The 10,986-nt window shown below is 42.7% G+C and overlaps 1 protein-coding gene across 1 annotated transcript; it reads left to right on the forward strand.

Moving 5' to 3' along the window:
• The first annotated feature begins 940 nt into the window (after positions 1–940).
• LOC138909178 (uncharacterized) lies at positions 941–2,047 on the forward strand. Its single transcript, XM_070200363.1, has 2 exons — positions 941–1,072; positions 1,421–2,047. The coding sequence occupies exons 1-2, from the start codon at positions 941–943 to the stop codon at positions 2,045–2,047; spliced, it is 759 nt and encodes a 252-aa protein (XP_070056464.1).
• The last annotated feature ends 8,939 nt before the right edge of the window (positions 2,048–10,986 follow it).

Below are 10,986 nucleotides of genomic sequence, written 5' to 3' on the forward strand. Positions count from 1 at the left end.
CTGATGCGCGTTTACAGTCCCCAACTCTATCGAAGAGGGCTAATCAAGCTTGCTCTCAGAGCCACCAAAGCCCCGTTCTCGAGCATAGACGAGACTCGTGGCCGAGGTTGGATGGGCCAATTTGTTCGAATCAGGAATTCAGACCTGATCCCCGCTGAAGACATGCCGTTTCCTGAGAAATGGAATATGAATCGTGAGTAGTATTCCTTTTTGAACGTTCAATTTTGTGGTTTTGCTTTTCATTTTCTTTATCTACTTTTTCTATGTTGTTACAGCTATGGCCCAGATGCCGGAACCAATTTTGAAACTTAAGCATTGGGTTGAAGGTCTGGCGTTTCAGAGACCATACTCCGAGCGTACTTGGATGGAATTATCAAAGGGTCGACGGGAGGCCCGTAGTCATGGTAAGTTTCTTTCTTAGAACGGTTATCGTTTGATCTTCTTCTCTTGCTTACTCCCCTTATTACCTTTGTAGGCCTTGGGAAGGACATTGTCATGAGGACCCCGTCTGATGATGAATAAGTCCTTCCACCTACTCCGAAGCAGGTCAAAGAAAAGAAGAGAAAAGGGGCTCTAAGTTCCCCGGGCTCGGAAAAGAAAAAACCGGCGAGGAAGTCTCGCAAGCCCAAGGTGGGTGCTATACCTTAGGACTTGATCCCCCGATTAAGGGATAAGCCTGAAGAAGGAGAAGAGAAAGACAAACTAGTATCCCTTGTGTGGGCTAACGTTTTGATACAAAAATCCTCTGAATCGGCGGAGGTTGATGAGGGAGCTATGGCCATAATTCCTGAACCAGAAAGAGTTGAGGCCACTCTGCCCCAAGCTGAGATGGTCGAGAGAGAGAGAGACCGGGGTCGAGGCTTCCCGGGAAGCGGAAGATATCCCGAGGGACGATCTCGGACTGATCGATATTTCTGAATCCCCTCAGATTTCGGACGCTATGATCCACGAGGCATATACATTGGAAGGTCGCTCTTACGAAGGTATTCAGGGGGCAACCGATATCCATGGCTTCTTGGATGGGTTTGAGTCTGCTCCCTCAGAGGATGCCACCGGGTTTGGTGATTTATCGGTACCGAAAAAAGTACCGTCATCGGGCGTTACCGGTTCTTCATCGAACCAAAAACTAGTGGACCGATTCCTGGCCCCAAGTGTTAACCCCGACCATAGGTGGAATATAGTGCTTTCTATCCCGGAGGATGCCCAGATTTTCTTTCCCCCCCTCCCCCCGTGGGGATTGCTAGCTACCTTCGATCTTTGGTGACCGAGGAAGATCAAGTCATAATGAATGCGGTAGGAGCTTCTTGATTGTTTAATGAGGCCGAACATACTATGAATCGGGTAACTTCGAGAGTCTTTCATTATTCCTTTTAAACTTTGGACCTGTAGATAATCTTAACATCTCATTTCTTATTTGTAGGCTTCGGTGTCACATCATGAGGCTTTCCTCCGAATCACAGAAGAGCACAAGGCTGAGGATCGGGAGCTCAATGAGAAAAATGATACTTACAAGCTTCTCAATGAGAAGCTCCAGGCCGATTTAGTAACGGCTCAGGATGAGCATGCCGAGATGGCCGAGCAGGTATTTCGATTTCTTCACTATAGTGAAGATGAATTGGAGATAACTACTAATGATCTAATTCTGCAGGCCTGGCAGAGGCTCGAACAAATCGGACAGCTTCAGACGCAGGTAGATGTGATACAGGCCGAGGCTGAAGACTTCAAAAAGAATATGGGCATCTTAGCCTCGAAAAAGGAATGCGTCCAAGCGCAATTGGAGTCAGGCGAAACCCAGTTCCAAGCTGAAAAAGAGAAGGCCTTGGTGCAGGTTGAGAAAATCGAGGAGCTTCAGTCTCAGTTGGATTTGGTCGTTTCTGATAAAACAAGCTTGGTCAATGAACTCGAAGTGGACATATCTGAGGTGGTCGTGGCCATATCCGAGGTGACCGTGGCCAATAAAAGAGATGATGCTAAAGTGGCCCAGTTTAGGGTTGATGTCGAAGTCAACCAGGCCAAGGCCAAGGGCATGGTTAAACATGCAAAATAGTAGGCTCGAAGGGAAGCCCTCGAAGGGGTTCAGGCCTAGGGCTTCGATATCATGGTTGAGATCGAAAGGGCCAGAGTAGAGGAAGACAGGGCCTGGAAGCTGGCCTTCCCTAAGGAAGACTCCGAGAGTTCAAGTGAATTCGAAGACAGAGAAGATCCCAAGGATGGAGATGCGACCTCCGATGAAGACCAAGCCTCTTAGGACTTTTTGTTTTTTCTTTTTCATTTTCTTTTGCTGTTGTAAATTTAGGCCGATTTGGCCTTTGTAAAAAACTATTTGTGTATAAATATAAGGCTTTTATTTACCTTTCGGCTCTCATTTTTTTTCCTTTGCTTTATTTATATTCACAAAGGTTGGAAATACCTTAGCATGAAACAATAAGGTTGTATTCGAGGGTTTGAACAAACCTTGCCTTTATTTCCTTTATGGGTTAAAGCGTTATTGGGGTTTGAAATTTTTCCTGGAAAACATCTTAAGTTTGAGATTTTGCCGAGGTTAGCCTATACAGCCGGTTGTGAAAGAATTAATTATTTTTTAAAGGCCTATTTTTGTTACGAATTTCGGACGTCTCCGAGCTGTGTTAAATTGGTTGTAGCCTTTTAGTTCGGGAGCTACCCATTGGGTTTGTTTTCCCGTTTTATCTGGGCTTGCCCGAGATAATAGTTCCCTAGTAGGGTGGCCGTGACTTTTAGAAATCGGGGCGTTGCCTATTAGGTCTTTTGCTCCCGAGGCTTGATGGCTTGGGCTGTTTGAGTCGGCAGGCAATCCCCGGGTGAGGGAGAGATCGTTCGAATTCTGGTTAAGTATTGCCCTTGGGCTTGTTTATATTCGGGAGTACGAAGCTCTTTATAAAGAGAGAAGATAAAGAATTAATTTTAAAGTATAAGATGTTTGTAAGGAATATACTTCTCTTTATTCTTGATCGAAACAGGGTTCGAGCAATCTATATGGGCACGATTCGATTTGACTGTTTGACCCTTACAATAAATCCTATCTAACGAGATCCTCCCTTTATGAAGTAGTTTCCTTTGCAGAGTTGATATTCGAAGATAATGCATATCATAGGGTAGCCCCTCAGTATTCGAGGTTGATTGCAAAGGAACCTCAGATAATGTCGAATGGATCTCCGATGCAGATTCGTAATCGAACTTGATTCTAAGTTAGCACGATTCATCGTTGCCTCGTTAAAAACCTCGCCGGAAAAATCCATTTTGGGACAAAATCGGTCTGAGGGAAAAAGAGTGCAACACGTGCTTTCAGACCTAAAGACTTTGTGCCGTTTGCTAAAAACACCATCATCATTTCTTGTCGACCACCTGCAAGCGTTAATCTAAAAATAGAAAAGGAATTGAAAAGTGGCGTACCTTAACCGTGGTACTCTTTTAGGTGAGATATGTTCCAATTATTCGGTAGTTGTTCCCCATTCATCGTTCCGAACTTGTATGACCCTTTTTCCAATTATTTCGAGGATTATGTACGGTCCCTCCCAATTCGGACTCAATTTTCCTTCATAGGGGTTTCGGGTATTGAGGGTGACTTTCCTTAACACTAAGTCACCGATGTTAAAATATCAAAGATTGGTTCTTCGATTGTAGTATCGCTCGATCCGTTGCTTTTGGGTGGCCAATTGAATGAGGGTGGCTTCACGCCTTTCGTCCAATATCTCTAGGCTCGTATTCATGGCCTCGTTATTTTATTCCTTTGTCGCATATCGGAACCGAATACTCGGTTCCCCGACTTCACAAGTATTAGAGCTTCGACCCCATAAATGAATGAGAATGGGGTAGCCCCAGTACTGGACTTCATAGTTGTGGGGTATGCCCAAAGAACTACGGGAAGAATTTCCTTCCACTTCCGTTTGGCGTCGGTTAGCCTCTTCTTAATATTTTGGATGATGGTTTTGTTGGTCGATTCGATTTGGCCGTTCTCGCTAGGATGATAAGGTGTTGATAGGATTCTTTTAATCTTATGATCTTCGAGGAATTTTGTTACTTTGTTGCCGACAAATTGTTTCCCGTTATCACACACAATTTCGAATGGCATCCCGAATCGACATATGATATGATCCCAAATGAAGTCGATGACTTCTTTCTCCCTAACTTTCTCGAAAGCCTGTGCTTCAACCCACTTAGAAAAATAGTCAGTCAGAAATAAAATAAATTGATCTTTTACCTTGTGCTCGTAGAAGAGGGCCAACGATGACCATTCCACACTTCATGAATGGCCATGGTGACAAGACCGAATGTAGCGGTTCCCCGGGTTGGTGAATCATTGGAGCGTGTCTTTCGCATTTGTCATATTTTCGAACAAATAATTTTGCATCTTTTCCCATATCAATCCAGTAATAGCCGGCTCTGATTACCTTTTGAACCAATGATTCGGTACCGGAATGATTTCCGCAAGTGCCGTCGTGAACTCTCCTCAAAACATATTAGGTGTCTCCTGGTCCCAGACATATTTCTAATGGACCATCGAGTATTCTCCTGAACAAGGTTCCATCTTCGGACAAGGTGAATTATGTTGCCTTTGTGCGCAGGGCCCTTGATTCTTTTGGATCTGAGGGAAGCTTTCTGGTTTTCAAATACTCTATGTATTTATTTCTCCAATCCCATGTAAAGCTTGGGGAATTTATCTCGGTGTGGCCTTCTTCGACTACTGATCTCATGAGTTGCACGACGGCCCCCGAATCGAGCTCGTTGTCCTCGATTGATGACCCTAAGTTTGCGAGGGCATCGGCCTCACTATTCTGATCTCGAGGTACATGTTGCAAAGTCCGCTCCTTAAATCGGTGCAAAGTTACTTGTAACGTATCTAGGTATTTTTGCATTCGTTCTTCCCTAACTTCAAAGGTTCCGTTAACTTGATTCACTACAAGTAGGGAGTTGCATTTGGCTTCGATCACCTCCGCTCCCAAGCCTTTGGCTAGTTCGAGACCTACAATCATGGCCTCATATTTGGCCTCATTGTTAGTCAATTTCACATTTTTAATAGATTGTCTAACCATGTTGCATGTGGGTGGATTTAGCACGATTCCGAGCTCGGACCCGTTTGCGTTCGAAGCACCGTCCATGAAAAGGGTCCAGATTCCTGATGACGTACCCGAATTTATCAATAGTTCTCTTTCGACCTCGGGTACTAGGGCCGACGTGAAGTCAGCTACGAAGTCTGCCAAAATTTGAGACTTAATTGTTGTTCGGGGTCAATATTCAATATCATACCCGCTGGCTTCTATGGCCCATTTGGCCAACCATCCCGAACGCTCGGCTTTATGCAAATTATTTTGAAGCGGATAAGTTGTTACAACACATATGGGGTGACATTGAAAGTATGATTTTATTTTCTAGAAGCGCTTATCAAAGCGAGCGCCAATTTTTATAGGTGGGGATATCTAGTTTCGGCCTCACCTAAGGTCCGGCTGACATAATAAATGGGAAATTACATACCTCGTTCTTCTCGGACTAGGACTCCACTTACCGCTACCTCCGTTACTGCCAAATATAAGTAAAGATGTTTGTCTGCCCTTGGTGTGTGAAGCAGCGGCGGGCTCGATAAGTACCTTTTAAGCTCTTCCAAGGCCTGCTGGCATTCCGAGGTCTATGTGAAATTATTTTTCTTCTTTAGGAACGAGAAAAATCGGTGGCCATTATCGGAGGAACTCGCGATGAATTGCCCCAGGGCAGCCATGCGCCCGGTTAACCTATGCACGACCTTTATGTTGTCTACCATCGTGATACCATCGATAGCTTTGATCTTGCCGGGATTAATCTCGATTCCTCGGTTGGATACCATGAACCTGAGAAATTTTCCTGACCCGACCCCGTATGCGCATGTTTTTGGGTCTATCTTCATGTTGTATTTCTTCAATATACTGAGAGTTTCCTGTAAGTGCTTTAAATGGTCCTCTGCTTGCAGGGATTTAACTAGCATGTTATCAATGTAAATTTCCATAGATTTCCCTATTTGTTCTTCGAACATTCGATTTACTAGGCGTTGGTAAGTGGCACCAATATTTTTTAATCCAAATGGCATTACATTTTATCAGTAGGTACCATATTTAGTGATGAAGGAGGTCTTTTCCTGATAATCCGGGCTCATCTATATTTGGTTGTACCCGGAATAGGCATCGAGAACACTGAGGATCTCATGGCTGGCCGTGGCATCTATAATGCGATCGATATTAGGCAAAGAAAAAGAATCCTTGGGGCATGCTTTATTTAGTTCTTTATAATCTACACACATTATAAGTTTGTTTCCCTTTTTAGGGACTACTACCACGTTTGCTAAACACTCGGGGTATTTTACTTCACGGATAGACCCTATTTTAAGAAGCTTGGTTGTCTTTAACGAAAGCATGTTTGACCTCGGACTGGGGTCTTCTTTTTTGCTTCACCGGATGGAACTCCGGGTCCAAGTTTAGTTTATGGGTGGTGATTTCCGGCGGGATCCCTGTCATGTCAAGATGGGACCAAGCGAAACAATCCATGTTAGCTATAAGCAATTAAATAAGCTTTTTCTTAAGCTCGGAATTTAACCCCGTGCCCAGGTATACCTTTCGTTCGGGCAGATGTTCGATTAGTGTGATTTACTCCAGCTCTTGGACGGTTGATTTGGTAGCGTCGGAATCATCGGGGACTATGAAGGACTGAGGGACCCCATAATCATCATCTTCGTCAGTCCCCTACTTATCTCGTTGGGTCGAGGCCGGTGTTTGTGATTGCTATTTTGTCTCCTATTTTTCCTTCGAATTTGACCCCTTTGTCGATGAGAGTGATGACGTCGGAATCACTTCGTTAACGGCAACCATTTACTTTACGGTGGGTTTCTCCCAGTAGATTGTTTTGATTCCCTCTAACGCTGGGAATTTTAGAACCTGGTGAAGGGTCGAGGGTACTACTCTCATGTTGCGGATCCATGGTCTCCCGAACATGGCATTATACCTCATGTCTCCCTCGATCACATGGAACTTTTTCTCTTGGATAGTTCCAGCAATGTTTACTGGAAAAGTTATCTTGCCCTTAGTAGTTTCACATGCCATGCTGAATCCGTTTAGCACTAGGTCCGCGTGCACAACCTGGTCCTGTAGACCGAATTTCTCTATGACCCTCGATCGAATGATGTTGATCGAACTACCTGGATCAATTAACACACGCTTAACTTGAGTCTTATTCATGAGTACATATATTACCAGTGCATCGTTATGGGGCTGCATGATTCCTTCTGCGTCTTCGTCATTGAAGGACAAAGTTCCCTTCGTTATGTAATCCTGAGCCCGAGATCGTTTCTCCCTTATGATTGACACCTTAGTGTGTTTTAATACTGCCCCTTGGGGAACATTGATCCCTACGATAATCATGTGAATAATGTGTTGTGGTTCTTCTTGCTTGTTTTGTCTATTGAACTCTCTATTTTTGAAGTGATTCTTGGCTCGATCACTTACAAACTCCTGAAGGTGCCCTTCATTGAATAATCAGGCTACTTCTTCTCTCAACTGCCTGCAATCTTCCGTTATGTGGCCATGGTTGCCATGATACTTGCATACTTGATTGGGATTTCTCTGGGCTGGATCGGTCTGCAGAGGTCGAGGTTATTTAGTATCTTTGATGCGTCTGATAGCCGATACGATTACGGATGCATCAATATTTAAGTTATACTCTGACAATCGCGGTGCTTCCTTAGGTTTGGTATGTCTGTCGAAACCATTCTTGCTCATGAGCCCTCGAGAGCCCTGGCCTCAATCACTTCTCATTTCACCTTATACGGAGTTGTGCCCAGGTCCATTGCCCCTACGATCTCTATTATATGGCTGGTATCAATCCCTATTAAATCTTGGTTCTCGATCGACGTCCCTTTTAATAACGGATCCGGAAGGAAATCCGGCTGGTAGTCTTTGACTCTAATCTTTGATTGATATCGATTATGTATATCGGCACAGGTAACAGTCGGGTACTCAATCAAGTTTTGCTTCAACTGTTGTGAAGCCACCGAGCTTCATTCATTTAGTCCTTGGGTGAAAGCTTGAACGGCCCAATCGCTCGTGACCGATGGTAGATTCATTGGTTCTATTTGGAAACGATATACAAACTCTCTGAGCATCTCTTTATCTTTCTGCTTTACCTTGAAAAGGACCGACTTTCTAGTCTCAACCTTTATGGCTCCGGCGTGTGGTTTTACAAAAGAATTTGCAAGCATGGCAAAAGAATTGATAGAGTTAGGTGGTAAATTATGATACCATATTATTGCTCCCTTTCACAGGGTTTCCCCGAATTTCTTTAGTAACGCGGATTCGATCTCGTCGTCCTCTAGATCATTCCCTTTAATGGCACACGTGTAAGAGGTGACATGCTCATTGGGGTCGGTTGTTCCATTATACTTAGGAATCTTAGGCATGCGGCACTTCTTGGGGATCGGTTTGGGAGCCGTGCTCGGGGGGAAGGGCTTTTGTATGAACTTTTTGGAATTCAAACCCTTCAATATTAGTGGTGCCCCCTTGATCTGATCAACCCTGGAGTTATAAGTTTCCATTTTCTTATTGTTTGCTTCATTCTTCTTTTCTCCTGACTCTATCCGCTTTGTCAGCTCCTCGAGCATTTTTATAATTTTGGGGTTAGTCCCTGATTCTTGTTCATTTGACCTTACCATAGCTGGCCACATTCTGTGGGTGACTTCTTGAGGTGGACCGAGCTCAGCCCTGCTCGGTGCCTGGGTTTGGCTCTGCAACTGTGCTATTGCCACATGTTGAGCTTGCAGTATTTCGAAGATCATCCCTAGGATGATCCTGTCTTCTCCGATATTTTGGGTATTCCGAGTTGTAGATTGGGTTCCACCATGGACGTTGTTTCGGGACCAGTATGATGATTAGCGTTGATGGCCACATGCAAATTAACATCAATTGGATCCACGGCTCGAGTCTCAACGGGATCAGCGGGTGGCCTTACATCATCGGGGGTCACATTGTTATTCTCTCCTTGATGGCCCGATCCGTTGTCGATATGCAAGGGGCAATAATTGAAAGTTCGCCATTCTTAGCTTAAAATCAAAGACACTTCAAAGAGCAAGTATAAAATTGGGTATTTTATAGAGATTTATATCAAACAACAACTATTATCCTTAGCCCCACGGTGGGCGCCAAACTGTTTACCCGAAAAATGGATAACAATTGAATTTATACGCGGCTCTAAGGATACATGATATAACTTGGTACAAACCGAGAAGATATATATATATATATATATATATATATATATATATATATATAAGAGATAAATACAAACCAAATGAATCAATTGGCCTTGTGTCACGACCTGAAATTTCCACCTTCAGGACCGTGATGGCGTCTAACATTTCACTTGCTAGGCAAGCCAACATTAGAACAATTTTAACCATTTTTAAACAAATTAAATTATACAGAAGTTCATTACTGAAATAAAGTGCGGAAAACCATAACAAACGAACCATCCAAATACATCCCCAAATTTGGTGTCACAAGTGCACGAGCTTCTAGAATAATACAAACAAGGGTCTGAATAAAATAAAGTTGTCTAAAAGAAAGCACACAGCAAAATAATAAAAACAAAAGCAGAATGGGACTTCGAAATTGCGAACGATGTGCAGTAATACCTCAAGTCTCCTCTAGGTAGCTGAAATCCGAGCAAGTCTATGGTACATCGCTGGGACCAACTCCAACATCTTCACAAGAAATGCAGAGTGTAGTATGAGTACAACCGACCCCATGTACTCTGTAAATGCCGAGCCTAACCTCGGCGAAGTAGTGACGAGGCTAAGGCAGGTCACTTACATTAACATGTACGCAATAATAGTAATAACAACAATAATAGAAATAAAACATGTACTCATTTCAACAGTTGAAACCAACTCGACAGTTATAACCAATTATTATTTCAATGAATTTTCGTTACGGCGTGAAACCCGCTCTAACAATATAATTCTTCAATAAATTTCCGTTGCGACGTGCAACCCGCTTCAACAATATAAACTTAAAAATATAATTTGTTGTGGCATACAACCCGATCTCCCAATATATTCCTTTTTATTTCCGTTGCGGCGTGCAACCCTCTACAACAATAAAATTTAACAACTCTTAAATATAATAAAAATACTCTCATAAATACCACATTCAGTAAGAAATTATTTGGCAACAATGCACACAATATTTATAAATTATTTAGAAAACAAGTAATGACAAATAGCAATTAATTGTGGAAATCGGGAAGAAAATATGCAATTTCATATTTAATATGCTAAATGTGTCACGATCCCAAATTTCCTCCGTAGGATGTCGTGATGGCACCTAGTCTTTAAGACTAGGTAAGCCTATCAATGCGGAATAATAATAAATATCTGAAATAAATAAACTACAATTCAAACAATTTCAACTCCCAAAATCTAGTAGAAATAAGTCACAAGCTTCTAAGAATTTATCCTCAATGTCTCTATATAACAGAGTCTAAAAAAAAATAAGGAAGCAACATAACAATAATAGAAGAGGACTCCGGAGTCTGCGGACGCTGGCAGATATACCTCGAAATCTCCGTGCACAGGTACTCACTGATATCTGGGCTAGTAAGAAGTACTTGGATCTGCAAAAAAAGATGTGCAGAAGCGTAGTATGAGTACACCACAGCAGTACCCAGTAAGTACCAAACCTAACCTCGGTAGAGTAGTGACGAGGTCAGGTCAGGCCCTACTGGAAAATAATAATGGCATGGTAAAATGTTTAACAATATAATAAAATAAAATGACAATGGAAATGAATCAAGTAGCATATCACCATTTAATTACACAAAATAATGGCAAATAATATCTCGTGGAATCAAAACAGAATTCCTTTCAACTATAAGAAAATCACAACAAATAATCAAAGGCAACTATGGTCATAAATCAATATCAACAAGGGCACTCACGAGGTACCGCCTCGTAGT

The sequence above is a fragment of the Nicotiana tomentosiformis genome, chromosome 4 (genome assembly GCF_000390325.3).
Source record: "Nicotiana tomentosiformis chromosome 4, ASM39032v3, whole genome shotgun sequence".
In the NCBI taxonomy this organism is placed as follows: Eukaryota; Viridiplantae; Streptophyta; class Magnoliopsida; order Solanales; family Solanaceae; genus Nicotiana; species Nicotiana tomentosiformis.